The sequence below is a fragment of the Diplodia corticola genome (genome assembly GCF_001883845.1).
Source record: "Diplodia corticola strain CBS 112549 chromosome Unknown scaffold45, whole genome shotgun sequence".
In the NCBI taxonomy this organism is placed as follows: Eukaryota; Fungi; Ascomycota; class Dothideomycetes; order Botryosphaeriales; family Botryosphaeriaceae; genus Diplodia; species Diplodia corticola.
Genome location: NW_017971524.1, coordinates 229,025 through 244,044, shown reverse-complemented (window position 1 = coordinate 244,044; position 15,020 = coordinate 229,025). Strand labels below are relative to the sequence as shown.

The 15,020-nt window shown below is 56.8% G+C and overlaps 5 protein-coding genes across 5 annotated transcripts; 1 reads left to right on the top strand and 4 right to left on the bottom strand.

Annotated features, from left to right (window-relative positions):
- Window positions 1-307: 307 nt before the first annotated feature.
- Window positions 308-2,740, bottom strand: BKCO1_4500086 (cell wall anchor; the record flags this gene model as incomplete). Its single annotated transcript, XM_020276250.1, has 1 exon — window positions 308-2,740. The coding sequence occupies one exon, from the start codon at window positions 2,738-2,740 to the stop codon at window positions 308-310; it is 2,433 nt and encodes an 810-aa protein (XP_020127923.1).
- Window positions 2,741-3,899: 1,159 nt separating this feature from the next.
- On the bottom strand, window positions 3,900-5,335 carry BKCO1_4500085 (ketol-acid mitochondrial; the record flags this gene model as incomplete). The annotated part of the gene is made up of 5 exons (XM_020276249.1): window positions 3,900-3,924; window positions 3,980-4,647; window positions 4,703-4,981; window positions 5,035-5,066; window positions 5,125-5,335. 5 exons carry the CDS (start codon window positions 5,333-5,335, stop codon window positions 3,900-3,902), a joined length of 1,215 nt encoding a protein of 404 aa, XP_020127922.1.
- Window positions 5,336-5,991: 656 nt separating this feature from the next.
- BKCO1_4500084 (nedd8-conjugating enzyme ubc12) lies at window positions 5,992-6,720 on the bottom strand (the record flags this gene model as incomplete). Its single annotated transcript, XM_020276248.1, has 4 exons — window positions 5,992-6,147; window positions 6,201-6,490; window positions 6,552-6,636; window positions 6,700-6,720. The coding sequence occupies 4 exons, from the start codon at window positions 6,718-6,720 to the stop codon at window positions 5,992-5,994; spliced, it is 552 nt and encodes a 183-aa protein (XP_020127921.1).
- A 979-nt stretch (window positions 6,721-7,699) lies between these two features.
- Window positions 7,700-8,618, bottom strand: BKCO1_4500083 (cytoplasm protein; the record flags this gene model as incomplete). The annotated part of the gene is made up of 3 exons (XM_020276247.1): window positions 7,700-7,941; window positions 7,993-8,065; window positions 8,115-8,618. The coding sequence occupies 3 exons, from the start codon at window positions 8,616-8,618 to the stop codon at window positions 7,700-7,702; spliced, it is 819 nt and encodes a 272-aa protein (XP_020127927.1).
- Window positions 8,619-10,514: 1,896 nt separating this feature from the next.
- BKCO1_4500082 (chitin synthase g) lies at window positions 10,515-13,556 on the top strand (the record flags this gene model as incomplete). The annotated part of the gene is made up of 6 exons (XM_020276246.1): window positions 10,515-10,592; window positions 10,644-10,704; window positions 10,766-11,197; window positions 11,254-11,615; window positions 11,669-13,363; window positions 13,419-13,556. The coding sequence occupies 6 exons, from the start codon at window positions 10,515-10,517 to the stop codon at window positions 13,554-13,556; spliced, it is 2,766 nt and encodes a 921-aa protein (XP_020127926.1).
- Window positions 13,557-15,020: the final 1,464 nt, after the last annotated feature.

The following is a 15,020-nucleotide window of genomic DNA, read 5'->3' as shown; positions in this document are numbered from 1 at the left end:
GAAAATGGTTACACTCTGCATAATGAGCAAACAAAGTGCCACTCGAGGATATCAAAAGGTCACCTTCACAACAAGTGTAATCAGACTTGATACAAGCACTTGAATACATCCCATCCATTCCACATACCACGCTAACTATCCTGTACCCTCTTACACGTGGAGGGGAGTCAATGTACAAACACGACTCTTTTTGTAGCGTACCCACGCCAAACGCCAGACCAACAGAACAAGCAAACATACCCCCGTAGTATAAATAGAAAAAAAACATCCCAAGAACGCCTGATGCTGAACGCTCGGGATCAAGCCATTACACGAACAGGCAACTGCGGTGTACCCCACACAGCAGCGCAGAAAAGACCGGTGTTGTCGCGGAGGTGGTTAGAATCTTCGGCTTTCCCAGTCTCACTTTACCAATTCCAATAGGCGTACTGGAAGTAACCTCCATCAACGACGAAGAAGGCGGATAGCCGGAAGAGATGTTGCTCGTACGGAGGCGGCCACCGTTCAACGCATCCTGCTCACGACTCGCTGAAGCAAGGTGAAGCAGAGATGAGATGACCATGCGGACGAGAGCCGAGAAGAGAGAGGCGATAACGAAGACCATGGCTGAAATGCTCGATTTGAGCAGAAGAGAAGAGCGTTGCTCAACGTTGGTTCTCGCTCCATCAACATCACGTTGAGAGAAAGGACGAGTGTGGACGGCGGCGAGTGATAGTAGTTCACCGCTCGCACCGTCATCCAGTGCGTGCGAGTGCACTCTGGCGGCGACGTTGCTTCGTTTGGGCTCTTCATCCTTGCATGATCTGCTGACCGCAAGTGCCTGGTCAGCAGAAGAGTCAGAGATGGCATGGACTCTAGCATCAGCAGCTGCCGAAGCAGGCCTTGGTGTGCCATCTTGGCCCTCGCCGTGGGCAACAGTGTGACTCTCGGCGAGGCTCGTAGTGGATCGCGATTGAAATGACGGAGAGGTCCGCTGGCTCGAGTCACTGACGACCTCACCGCTAAAGCGGTCGGATAGAGCGTCTGAATGGGTGAAGCGAGGACGATTGACGGAGGTAGGATTTCTCGACGACAGCAGAGCTTCGGTGTCATTGCTTCCAGATTCCCGTAGGGGACGGACGGCCAGTAAGCCATCACCATCGGAGTGAGGTAAGGTCCGATCCTGCAGAGTATCAACTCTACCACTGGCATAAAGCGGACGCCGCGCAAGGGAGCTGCCGTGCTCGCCAAAGCGGGAGCCAGCGCTGGGATCGGTTCCGAGCACTAGGCCATCGCGGCGAGCGTCATCGTACTGTGCAACGTTGGGAGAGTCTCGCGTCGGAGCTGGCATGAGGCCAGCATCTCTTGGGAGGTCCACAGTGTGAGTGCTGATCGCATTGGTGGTAGTCATGCCGTGCGTAGTCAGTGGTAGTCTTTCGTGGCGCATCCCACCACCGGGTGGAACCTGGCGGAGTCCTGGTAGTAAGAAGGAACTTGGTGTCACTCCTCCAAGGCTCGGTCTTGTTCGGCTGCTGCTTGACATTTCGGGACTCACTCCGCCATCCAAAGAGTGGGATGACTGTCTGACTGCAGATGATTGTGTTGGTGAGTTGCGTGAAGATGAAGACGAAAGTGAGTTTCGTGAAAGGCCAGCAGCCAGGCCTGACTGCTTGCCATCAGTCGAGGCGGATGAGAATGTCGCACTTAGCACGTGGCCGCCTGCGACATCCACCATTGGATCTAGATCAAAGCTCCAACTCTGTGAGGTGTCCAGCGCATTTGAGTTGGATGCCGACCTCGACATTCCCGATGACTGGTAAGTGGATGCCGGTGATCTCGAGCCGGTCGAAGGCGTGTAGTGTTGTTGCGACTGTTGTGGCTCAATGAACGGATCGTAGGAGAACGATTGTGGAACAGGCTGGAAGAGAGGATCAGTGGCGAAGTCGATCGAGGAGAAGTCGTCCTGGGGCAGGAGGAGGAAGTCTTCAAAGGATCCTTCAGTGCCGGTGGCCGGAGAGAAGTCGAGAAAGTCCAAGGGGCTGTCGGAGGTGGAGAAGGTGGAGTCGGCGAGAAACGAACTGCTGTCGAACTCGCTGCTCAGAAAGGCTTGTTGGGAAGGAAGCGGATTTGAAGAGGTGGTTGTGGAGGTTCGCTTCTTCACTTTCGAACCGGTACTCGGGGAGGCGGCAGACGAGGCATTGGAAGGGTCGTGGTTACACTTCCGCTTCCGAGAGCGGCACTCTTTGCATGCCTTCATCTGCCGTCTCCGCCGGTACTCCTCCTTCTCCCTGGTGGTCATCGACCTTCGCGTGTGGATCTTGGGCTTGCCATGGCCGGCTGCTGTCCAGACCGAGGTCATGTCCTTGAGGGACAAAGTCTCGGGGCTGGATCCTGCACTACGAGTCAAGGAGCTGGTAGACGAGTTCGAGGTCGATAGCTTGCGGAGATCAAGGCTCGTGCTAGTCGAGAAGACGGGCGAGGGTCTGGCCGAGTAGCCATCATCGGGCTGGGGAGCGGGAGTGCCCGTCTGTTGGACAAAGGCGGTAATCTCTTGCTCGATGGCCCGGCGCTCCTCCATCAGGAAATCCAGGACAGCCTGTTTCTTCCTCTCGGTATGCGTCTTCAAGGTGGGGTAGGACTCTCTGAGGGCGTCAAACAGCTCGTCCGACTCGAGCGCGGGCTCGAAGACAAGTTTCGCGAAGGGATCGAAGGCAGCGTCGCCGGCGGCAGCCGGGGCACGTGAGATGCGGAAAGCCTTCATGATGATAGGAGAAGATGCAATGAGGACGGGATGGGAACAGAAATGCGTGATTGCTACAGATGACTCCACGCTAGCGGAGTCGGTAGAGTGCCGAATGAGGAAACTGGGGTCAGAGGATGTGCTGGGATGCGGCTGATGGGGTGGTCAGTCCGCGCGGCGGTGATGTGTGCGAGGGTGGCCGCGTCGCGATGGCGCAACGAGAGGCTTCAGACGTCTCGCGGGAGGAGGGAAAAGGGATTGGAAAGCAGGCCACTGTGCCTGAGGATCCGCAGGGTGATATGGAGTTGCTGGATTCCGGGTACAAGGCAGGCAGAAGGCCTGCCTGACGCACAGAGCGTGCGCCCGACACCGAGACACCGCGGTGTCCTGTTTGGGCATGGGGCCGTGGCTGCCGGGTCTGCAAACAAGTAGCCGCCCGAGGGTCGGACTCGAGGCGCGGGTAGCAGGGACGAGCGGCCACATTCTCTGCAGCTCCGCATTCCGCCGGCCACTGGCGTCAGCGCTAGTGAAATTGAGTGGGATGAGTCAACAGCTCTGGCCATTCACAGCCTCCCCACGCGTCTGTGCTGACAGGGAGGTTTTGCAGCCGAACAACACCGCCCACGCTCCATCGAACGGTGTCGCAGAACCGGAAGGCTTGTTTTGGGCCTGCTCCCTGCTGGCGGCTTGATGAGGCTGGGGAAACAGCAACTGACCACCGGACCAGCGGTGGAGCTTAGGGCTCCCACAGCCCTGCGATCGTCGTCGTAGGATGCGTCACCTTCCTTCTGCTGCGCCTCGATACTGCGCCGAGGTGCTTGAAAAGAGCACCAATGCCGAATCGAATGATTGGCGACAGGCTCGCTGGGCCCAGCAGGCTCCGCACATTTGCTTGTGCACACCTTCGAAATACCCGGAACTTTACATGGTTTGTCTTGTCAACGAACGCAAGCTGATATTGCTGAAACTGCCGAAGATGAAACCCTCGCATTCCAAACCCTCATTCTTTACTTTTACACCCAAAAACACTGGAAAACTGGAAAACAGAAATCCGCCAAAAAGCCGCGCCCAGTATAGTTAAAAGGCTCCCGGATCAGCGTTGTCATACATTTCCATTTTGATTGGCCTAGCCGCTGTCGCCATGCATCCCCTCATGCCGTAGCTTTTTGTTGGAAGCTGCTCAGTTGTTCTCGGGGCGGAGGGAGCTACAAGGTTTGTTAGATCGACAAATGACATCAAGCGTGTACACGAGTCACTTACCGGACAGCCTTGCCAGCCCTCCAGATCTCGAGTTCGCGGATCTCCTCCATCTCCTTCTCGTACAGCTCACGGTAGTCGGGGCGGCCGTTGTAGTCGAGCGACCTCTTGGTCTCGGTGCCGTCGGCAACAGCGTCGTACAGGTCATTGAAGACGGGCTTGAGGGCGGCCTGGAACCTCTTGCTCCAGTCGATAGCGCCACGGCGGGCGGTAGTGGAGCAGGCAGCGTACATGTAATCCATGCCGTTAGCGCCGATGAGCGGGTACAGACTCTGAGTGGCCTCCTCGACGGTCTCGTTGAAAGCCTCGCTAGGGCTGTGGCCGCGCTCACGGAGAACCTCGTACTGAGCGAGGAACATGCCGTGGATACCGCCCATCAGGCAGCCGCGCTCACCGTAGAGGTCGGAGTAGACCTCCTTCTCGAAGGTGGTCTTGTAGAGGTAGCCAGAGCCGACGGCAACGCCGAGGGCAACAGCCTTCTCCTCGGCCTTGCCGGTCACGTCCTGGTAGACGGCGACCGACGAGTTGATACCACGGCCCTCCTTGAAGAGGGAGCGCACAGTGCGGCCAGAGCCCTTGGGGGCGACGAGGATGACATCAATGTCCGTGGGAACATCGACCTTGGTCAGGTCCTTGAAGACCGGGGAGAAGCCGTGAGAAAAGTAGAGGGTCTAAGTCTTGTGTCAGCTCATGCCACTCATGCCACCGTTATGTGGATCAATCTACCTTGCCCTTGGTAAGCTGAGGCTTGATGTGGGGCCAAGTCTCAGACTGGGCGGCATCGGAGAGCAGGTTCATGATGATGGAACCGCGGGAGATGGCCTCGTCGACATCGAAGAGGTTCTTGCCGGGGACCCAGCCGTCCTGCTCGGCCTCCTTCCACGAAGTACCGTTCTTGCGAACACCGATGATGACATTGAGGCCGTTGTCACGAAGATTGAGACCCTGACCGTGGCCCTGAGAGCCGTAGCCGATGAGGGCGAGGGTGTCGTTCTTGAAGTAGTCCTGCAAAACGGGTTAAGTGCTTGTTTATGTTGAGGAATGCGGCAGTGCCTTACGTGGAGCTTCTCCCTCGGCCAGTCATCACGCTCTGCAAGCTACAAGTTAGCCTTTGGCACTAGTGGTAGGCAAGATGTGAGGTAGCGTACCGTAGACAACCTCCTTGGTGCCGGCGAAGTCGATGGTCTTCATGCCGCGGGCCTGCTGCTTGGGCATGGAGACAGCAGCGCGGGGGGCAGCGGCGACGGCGCCCTTCGTGGCAGCGTTGAGAGCAGACACGAAGGTGCGGCGCTGGACGGCCGGGGCGGCCAATTGCCTGGCGGAGGCACGGAGGGCCCTGGAAGCAGTGCGAGAGGCCATTGTGACAGTAAGCAGCTAAGAGAGTTGCTTGGGGATGAGGGGAGAGGATGGGATGTGGTGGTTAGGGTGGTGATGAGCAACAATCTGGGGACTTGTGAATTCTCTCGCGTAGTGCGCCCGAGCTCAGCGACATCGGAGCGCCGGGGTCAGCATCACGTGCAGCCAATACCAGGCGCCGCATTTACCAGCTATGAGGCAAGCCCAAAAGCACTGCCGGATTGCAATTTGTCCCGGCGCTAATAACTGTGGGCGCGGCCCGCTTGCAGTTTTGTAGATCAAGAGCCGAATAATGACAGCATCAGGCGACATCCTCGCCATGATGCTCACTTGCCAAATAAGGGAATTAGCTCGAAGGCGGTTCAACTCCGGGCTCGTCTTGCGACTTCTTGATGAAGACCGCCATGATCGGGTACCATACGGACCGCGAGACGCTGCGCGCCCGACATGAACCGTTGCTTCGGCCTGCGACCCTCGAAAACGGGCGTCTTCGGCTCTCTCATTGGACCTGATTGGTATATGTACTCTAGTCATTCGTAACACCCAGCCGCTGGTGCCAGTCGCAGGAAGCCCACCAATCCCATGGAAGTACGCCAGCTCCGGATACGCCCCGCCCAAATGCTCGCTCGCACTGTGTATAGAACATTTGCCTCTTGTGCTCACTTCACCAACACGCGGTCAAAAGTCTGCCCCCGGACTTGTCCGCCTGTCATCGACGAACGCACATTGCGCTTGAAGCCTTCTCGGTTGGATTTGAGGTCCTCAGCGGCTTCCTTGTTTAGCGGGTCTGACGCGTTGGGTTCGAGGAAGAGGAACTGGGAAACGTTAGAGCGAGCTTCTTGATCCAGCGGCATTCATGGACAGATACCTGTAGGCCGACAATGACAGCGTTCAAGTTGAGCACCGGTTTCCAGTCCTCGCGCAATATGTTAAGGCAGACGTTGCCCTCCAGATCAATGTTGGGGTGGTAGATCTTCTGGGTGCACTTGACCTTGGGCGGATCGTGGGGGAAGTTCTGGTTGATGGCGAAGTTGAAGTTGAAGCGGCCGCCCTTGTACATGCCCTCGTCGGGCTCGATGGTGAGGACGAAGTTGAGGATGTCGTCAGGGTTCGGGAACTCGGTCTTCATCGTCGAGCCTAGCGAAAGCTCCGAAAGATCTGTAGGGTTCAAAGTGAGCCCGCGCCTTCAAATGCCCGGGGTTAGGATAGATCGTCCCACCCTTCTGCACACGCAGCTGAGCTGCCGTGACCTTTTTCTTCTTTTGGCCTGCAGCGGCATTCTCCTCCTGCTGCTGCTTCTGCTTCTACTCAGGCCGTCAGCAACCTGGCCAAAAGACTCTTTTTGCGCATTTGGATGGTCGGCGAACCATAGACCAAATCTTGAGCATGCTGGGTGAGAGAGTGCCTTGTCGGCGACGGCGGCGGAGGTTGCGGCGAAGATCGGAGTTGAAGCGCGAACAGATCGGGAATACAAGCGGCCCAGCAAAGAGAAGCGGAATGGGGTGGGCGGCGGCTTTGAAGGATGTCGCACCGAGATTGCGCTTGCGAGCAGGACAGAAGGGTGTGGCGGGAGGTATAAGTGGCGGAGGGTGTTCTACGTGCTGTGTCGGGCGCTGGAGACTTCGGCGCCAAGACTGTCGTCAGGGTTCCGATGGAGGGGCTCCTGCGTTGCCGCCTGATCGGCCAGGCAGCCTCGCCGCCGCAACCCACACCCGCCCCAAGCACTCACGGTCCGTACACAAAATTTCTAGCGATACATCAACGGGCAATTGCATGGCGGGCACTCTGAGCATGCAGACAAACCGACATGTACGATGACAGACATGAATGCCCGAAACAGAGCATCGGCTTCTCCACTCAACTTATAACAATAGCTGAACGAACCGACCCTTACAATTGTTGATGCGGTTCCGACGGGACGCTTTGAGCTTACCTAGGGTCTGGCTCTGGCACACGTCCCGGCTCATCCTTTCCTTCTGCTTTGGAGTGGCTATCTTGGCTTGTTCAGGACAATGTTTGCACAAAACGATGACGGACTTGCGCCTCCACATTATACTTGCTCGTTCGTGCATGAAATTGGCCGTATATGGCCGCTGCAACATGGGATCCACTGAGCCCGCATTAGACGGTAGTACTCGGAGCGTTCTAATTCTTGTCCGAACATTTTCATCTTGATATTATTGCGTTAACGCTGGACTGTCCATCATGCCCCGCGAAGACAGCCGCAACTCAAGGTTTACTGCCGTATGGTTGTGGCAAGGATTTACCACGATGTGGTTTCAATTTAGTATATGGTCACTTAGACATTCAGTCAAAGCCCTATGTCGCAATGCCTGGTCTCTACAATGGCGGTTTTCCAGTTTGAACCTATACTCGACACCACGGCAGATTACCGTGGTATAGTGTTTGGCCCTCTTCTCCACCGTCATATCTCAGAAGCTCACCGATTCCCGGTTCAAACTCGGCGCTTAGCACGTCGAGAGTTGATTCTTGCCAGCCTCGACTAACGCGCTTCTGCTTCAAGGGTTCTCGTCTCCCGTACATATCCTGTGTCCATGGAAGGAAGCCTCGTTGTCTTTCACCACTCTTGGTGTCTTCATATTCCTCTACTGCGCCTGTATTAGTTTAGTGTTGGTTGAATTGCGGGAGAGACAATCTACCAGACATAACTGGATCAATACCCTGCACCCTGATCCGGTCTGACGGCCAGCGAATTGCCTTGGCGTGAGACATCTAACATCCGTCAGACGATTTCCTTCCTAACGTGGGTGTGCTGACTCACCAAAAACCTTTCAGATTTGAACGCATGAGTGATGATCTGAATGGTCTCAGGATATCTGCCGATTGCTTTTCTAAAGCACAAAAGAGAGAAGAGTAAGTTCTGGTAACTGTCGGTGGCATGTTCTTCCAGGAATATCTTCGAGCCAAATAGACTCTTGCAAGACTCGGACTGGCCGTGGAGCTTGGTCAGAGCTATGGCTGCCCTGAAGTAACTGCGAGCCTCGCTTAGGTGGACAGAATTGGACGTGAAGCCTCCAGAAAAGATCAAGATGCTGTTGTCCTTGGCTGCGCCAGAGGAGAGCTTGTTTAGCCCCGCCTGGATATGGTCTAAAAATGTCTCGTGCTCGCCAGGTTTGTGCCCACGCGGTTGCTGAAATGGTTGTAAATTCCATTGCTGTGGCGAGTACACATCGCAGTCGGCGGCTTCAGGGTCCCCAAGGAAGTGAGCATGGCATGCCACCACTACGAGATTGGTATGCAACGCCTTCTGGTCGGCCGATGTCATCATGCGCCGAGCGAAACAGTAGTTCTGTTAGAGCTGGAGTCGGCGTTCAGTCTCACTGCGGCGCTGCAAGCAACCCCAGCGCAGACGCGAAGGAAAATGCAGGTATTTAACTGTGGGCAAGGGCAAGTCAGCAAGGAGTAAGTCTATGTTCGGCAAGAGGTAGATACAGCACGGGCGGCATGGACATGGCCCGAAAGGGGAAAGTCGAAAAGTGCTTGAAGAAGGGGAACTCCTTTGGGAAGTGATGATGTTGATCTGAATGCTTCTAAGATGAATGCTTCAACTGCCGACGTGCGACTATTTTTGAACGATCCCCGATCCAGGGCGCTGTAGAGACCATTCTCAGCGCAACGCGCGCAGGGAGTCGCCTGCTGCAGATTATTGGGCTCAATGCGGAAGCTGGCAGGCTATAGTCCAGATCCAAACGGCGGCTCGAACGCCTGGACCCTGATACCCAAGCTTTGCAGACGGCAAGCTTGCGGCGGATGTTTAAAAGAAAGGCCAGCCGGCGCACTGTGCTGTGGTGACGTGCGCTGGCGCATTGGACGACGGTTCAAAGAATAGTGGATGGCGGATCAGGCGGTTTAAATGCAATCCGGCAGTTGAAGCACTCTCCTGAAGAAGCAGACGCCTGTCTTGAAAAGGGAGAGGGCGTTCGGGCGCAGGTTTCCGGCACGTACATGCGTCCAGAGTGTCCAGGCGGGCCCTTGGGCGTGAGAGGTGGGTTGGAAGGATCTGGACAGGATCGGACTGCGCCTACCAAAATACCCGCTGTGGCTGAAGTTCAGCCACAATGCTGACTGTAGGTACCGCAGGCTCACCGCCAAAGCAGACGCGACGTCGCGGCGAACGGTTGCAGACTCAGAGGCCAGAGGGCAGCGGCAGCTCTGCCTTATCACAGCGTTGCGAGGATAGGCGCCCGCTCCCGGATACGATAGGGCTACCGCAGGCCCGAAACGCTAGTGGTGAGGAGAAGGCCAATGGCGGGGGACAGGCCGGCGACAGGGCCAGGGAGAGCGGGCTCCAGCGGTGGGATTCGCAGCGTCGCCGCAGCGGAATGGCCGAGCTGGATCGTATTTGTCGCGATGAAATTGCGGGCAGAGTGGCAGGGGCTTGCAGCGTAAGCTGATTGACGCTGGTGCTACTTCACAGACACGAGCCAGAGGCTCCGCTCCCCACCGCAGGTCTTCGCAATCAGCGCGGCGGCCACGCTCGCCCCAGCGGCCGCGCAGCGCGCTGGAGTGGAGCGCGTGGTCATGCAGGCGCGAGAGACGGCCGCCGGCCGGGGCGGGCGACGGCGGCGGCGGCGCAGGACACAGGGGAGGCCAGCGCGCGCTGCGGTGTGGTTCGCTGGCAGCGCAGTCGCCGCGTCCCGGGTGCTCAGCCACGCGCGCTCGGGCGGGCGCGGTATCGATACGCTGGAAGCGGAAAAGGAGAGAGGCGAGCGGCCAGTGCGTCCTTCTGGAAGTTAAGGGTGACAGTGTTTACGCACCTCACCGATCCATGCGCAGGGTGTGCTATTCTTGGAGACAAAGGCATGCGCCGACTGCTCCAGCAACGCGGGCGCTGGCGGCGGCAGAAAAGCATTAAAGAACGGCGGCGGTGGCGTGCGCGCCCAAAGCGAGTGTCTCTCTGGTTCCCTGTTCCGCGCGACAGCCCCAGCTGCATCTGAGAAGCGGTGTTGCCCTGGTTGCCTGACAAGCGTGCGCTTGAAACGAGCCTGCAGTCGCTACAGCCCGCCTCCTCCTCTGCCCTTCTCCACAACGCCCGAGTCGCGCTGATCCCGGCCCAAAATCTCTCCCTAACCTCTGCCTCCCTATTAAAAAGCTCGCTCCTCTCCTCATCACACAAAGATCATCCCCGCGCGTCTCCCTTTCTCAAGCGCGCACGCACATCATGAGCTACCACCAGGCAGGGGGTAATGGCTACGGCGACAGCCACCATCTAAATGACATGTCGCGTCCGGGTGACCATGTTTGTCCACACCATCTGACCCTTAGTCTCTCCTTCTGCTAACTCCCATAGCCCGACGCTGCCTACGAGGGCGATTCTCTGCTGCACCCCAACCCCACCGGCGCGAGAGAAGGTAACCCAGCTCACCCTGACACCCCCCGACCCGCCTCAGGCCCGTTCTGACCGCCTCGCAGGCCCCTTCGACGACCCTACGAACGACGGCCATATGCAAGCCCCGCCGCGTCCTGTGTCGGCTTACAGCCTGACTGAAACTTACGCCGACGGCTCCACCTCCAGCACGCCCTACGGCTACAACCAAGCCGGCTACAATGCGGCCGACGATGTCTATGGCGGCACCGAGGCTGCTGCGGAGTTTGGTGTAGACCAGAACCGCGCCCCCTCGCCCTACAGCAGGAGCGAGACGAGCTCCACCGAGGCCTGGCGTCAGCGTCAGCAGCCTGGCGGCGCTGGCGGTCTGAAGCGTGCCGCCACGCGCAAGGTCCGCCTCGTGCAGGGTGCCGTCCTGAGTGCCGATTATCCCGTGCCTTCGGCCATCCAAAACGCCATCCAGGCCAAGTACCGCAATGACCTTGAGAGCGGCAGTGAGGAGTTCACTCACATGCGCTGTACGCCCGTTCCAATCCTGCTTGCTCCTGGCCCCCAATTTCTAACGCGTGTCCAGACACGGCCGCTACTTGCGACCCCAACGATTATACGCTGAAGAACGGTTACAATTTGCGTCCGGCCATGTACAACCGTCACACCGAACTGCTGATTGCCGTGACCTACTACAACGAAGACAAGGTCCTGACTGCCAGAACGCTGCACGGTGTTATGCAGAACATCCGTGACATCGTCAACCTGAAGAAGTCCGAGTTCTGGAACAAGGGTGGTCCCGCCTGGCAGAAGATCGTCGTGTGCTTGGTTTTCGATGGTATCGATCCTTGCGACAAGGGCACGCTCGATATCCTTGCAACCATCGGTATCTACCAGGACGGTGTCATGAAGAGGGATATTGACGGAAAGGAGACGACTGCACACGTTGTGAGTTGCATTGGCGCCTGCAACAGAGAATTTGGATAACTGACACTTGCTAGTTCGAATACACCACGCAGCTGTCTGTTACCCCGAACCAGCAGCTGATCCGCCCCCACGACGACAGCTCCAGCACCCTTCCTCCTGTCCAGATGATGTTCTGTTTGAAGCAGAAGAACACCAAGAAGATCAACTCCCACCGTTGGCTCTTCACTGCTTTCGGCCGCATCCTGAACCCCGAAGTCGTCATCCTGATTGATGCCGGTACCAAGCCTGGCCCCAAGTCCCTGCTCGCCCTGTGGGAAGCCTTCTACAACGACAAGGATCTTGGTGGTGCCTGCGGTGAAATTCACGCCATGTTGGGTAAGGGTTGGAAGAACCTTGTCAACCCGCTCGTCGCCGCGCAGAACTTCGAGTACAAGATCAGTAACATTCTCGACAAGCCGCTGGAGTCCTCGTTTGGTTACGTCTCTGTGTTGCCTGGTGCTTTCTCGGCTTACCGTTTCCGTGCTATCATGGGTCGTCCGCTTGAGCAGTACTTCCACGGTGATCACACTCTGTCCAAGATTCTCGGCAAGAAGGGTATCGAGGGTATGAACATTTTCAAGAAGAACATGTTCTTGGCCGAGGATCGTATTCTTTGTTTCGAACTCGTCGCCAAGGCCGGCTCGAAGTGGCATCTTACCTACGTCAAGGCCTCCAAGGGTGAAACCGATGTGCCTGAAGGTGCACCCGAGTTTATCGGTCAGCGTCGTCGTTGGCTTAACGGTTCGTTCGCCGCCAGTATTTACGCGTTGATGCATTTCAGCCGTATGTACAAGTCCGGTCACAACTTCCTCCGCATGATCTTCCTGCACATCCAGCTCGTCTACAACTTCGCGACACTCTTCGTTACCTGGTTCGCCCTGGCTTCCTACTGGCTTACTACCACCGTCATCATGGATCTGGTCGGTATTCCGGAGTCTGCCGAAGACTCGAGTTCCGGTCAGCAGAAGAACGCCTGGCCTTTCGGCAACACTGTGACCCCCATCTTCAACACCGTGCTCAAGTACGCGTACCTGGCATTCCTTCTCCTGCAGTTCATTCTTGCACTTGGTAACCGTCCCAAGGGTTCGCGTTACTCGTATGTCGTGTCGTTCTGCGTCTTCGGTACGATCCAGCTTTACGTCGTCATCCTGTCCATGTACCTGGTCGTCCAAGCGTTCACGAGCCCGACTTCGCAGGGTCTTGACACAAGCTCGGCGTCCGCCTTCGCTGCGTCCTTCTTCTCGTCGGACGGTGTTGGTATCATCATCATTGCGCTGGCTGCCACTTTCGGTCTTTACTACATTGCCTCGTTCATGTACCTCGACCCGTGGCACATGTTCACGTCGTTCCCGCAGTACCTGCTGATTGCTTCCTCCTACATCAACATTTTGAACGTCTACGCCTTCTCCAACTGGCATGACGTTTCGTGGGGTACCAAGGGTTCCGACAAGGCTGAGGCTCTGCCATCTGCCAAGACGGACAAGTCCGACGATGGAAAGCACACGGTCATCGAGGAGCCGGATGTTTCTCAGGCGGATATCGACAGTCAGTTCGAGCAGACGGTGAAGCGTGCTCTGCAGCCATTCGTGCCCGAGGTTGAAGACACTGCCAAGACGCTTGACGATTCGTACAAGTCTTTCAGAACTCACTTGACGACTGCATGGATTTTCTCCAACGCCCTTCTTGCCGTTGTCATCACCAGCGACAACTTCGACAAGTTTGGTTTCACGGTAAGCACCCGATTCGCAGCGGATAGAGATGATCAGCAGCTAACGTGTTTTGCAGTCTGGTGCCTCCCAACGTACGGCACGCTTCTTCCAGGCCCTGCTGTGGACGACGGCCTTCATGTCTTTGATTCGTTTCTTCGGCTGCCTGTGGTTCCTGGGCAAGACCGGTATCCTGTGCTGCTTTGCCAGGAGATAAGACGACAACATTCAAATCGATACCCGCAATTTCGAAGATTTTTCGGAAGCAGTGCCAATGTCCAAGATCTCAGGCACTAGTACATGCATGACAATGTGCAATTCAGAGCAGCCCCTAGGGAGGAATCCGGGCGTGTTAGGTGTTTTCATTGCTGCTTCCTCGTTCTGTTTTGGTTTTTCTCATTTCTGGCACATCTCAGGGGCTCTTGCTTGTTACACGTAACGTGCTGGCTGGCCCGGACCTGCTATCGAGTTATCTCATACACGTTGGAAAAAAACGGGGCGTATAGTCGAACCAGGCCGGTGTCTCCTTTGTATAATCTAGCCATGATGAATGTCCGTCGGTTCTCCTCGAAATTCCATGTGGTCAATTTTCGTAGTCAGCTGCATTGGCTTTTCTTTTGGCATAGGTAATCTGCGGTGCTCGATATCCCTGACTCTGTTCGACCTGGAAGTGCGAGTAATGGTGATCGGCGCTCACGAGGCAGAGGGACCCGCCAAGGGACGCGGCCACGAGGAGCGGCGTGGTCGGACGAAGGCAGAAGTAAGCTTTCGGCGGACGTGCCGCCAGACCCGAGCGGGACCGGGACGAGCGGTTGGTGATGGAACAATCGGAGCGAAAAGGAGGAGCAGGTGGCACGTGGGGAGCGGCATTTTGCGGTGGTCCCACAAGGCTGCGACGCTGGTGGCCGTTGATGAGTACACAGTAGTATGGATGCGACGGGCTGATGGCTAGCTAGGTAGCGAAGCCGAGGCTGCCGTGCGGGAAGGATGCTGACGAGTGCGTCTGAGACGGGCATCTCTTGCCTTGCTGTGTTTGAAGTTGGTCGTAGTTTGATTGCGATCTCTACTTATGTACGAGCCTTCGCGCATGCGTCATAGCGGCAAATGCTCGTAAACTGAAGCCGTTTGCTTTTGGCCGTTTCAGAACAAGGCCAACAAGGGTTGGGATTATACGCCGGCGTCGCTGAACCAATGTGGTGTGACTGGGACGGGTGGGGGAGCAGACAAGCAGCGATCGCTTCTCGAAGGAGCATCGGTGGTTATAAGGATAGATTTAAGCTACTTTGAGCAACGCATGTCCGTCTCCACAGAAGCACGCGCATTCTTCAGCCTTAAGAGAGGTCCCTTGCTGACTCGGTCGCCTCGGTTTTGTAACGCTTAATCTCTAAGGATTGCCCCCGCAGTCGTCCCTTGCGTTGCCCCAGCCACTCTACTCGCCACAGCCCAACCCTCGCAAAATGTCAATAATCTAGCCGTCGATCGGGCAACCACCGTTCAGTGCGTGGTGACGTACGCAGGGGATTTTCGAGTTCCCGTTCGGAGGTACGTGTCTGCCTCCATTGTCGTGAACATGACGGTCTGATGATTTTCATCTTGACGAGCGAACGTGGTCGATGCATCTTCGCCGATCCCTGCGCACCCACACCACACCTCACCACGTGCACCGCAACCACCACCGTTC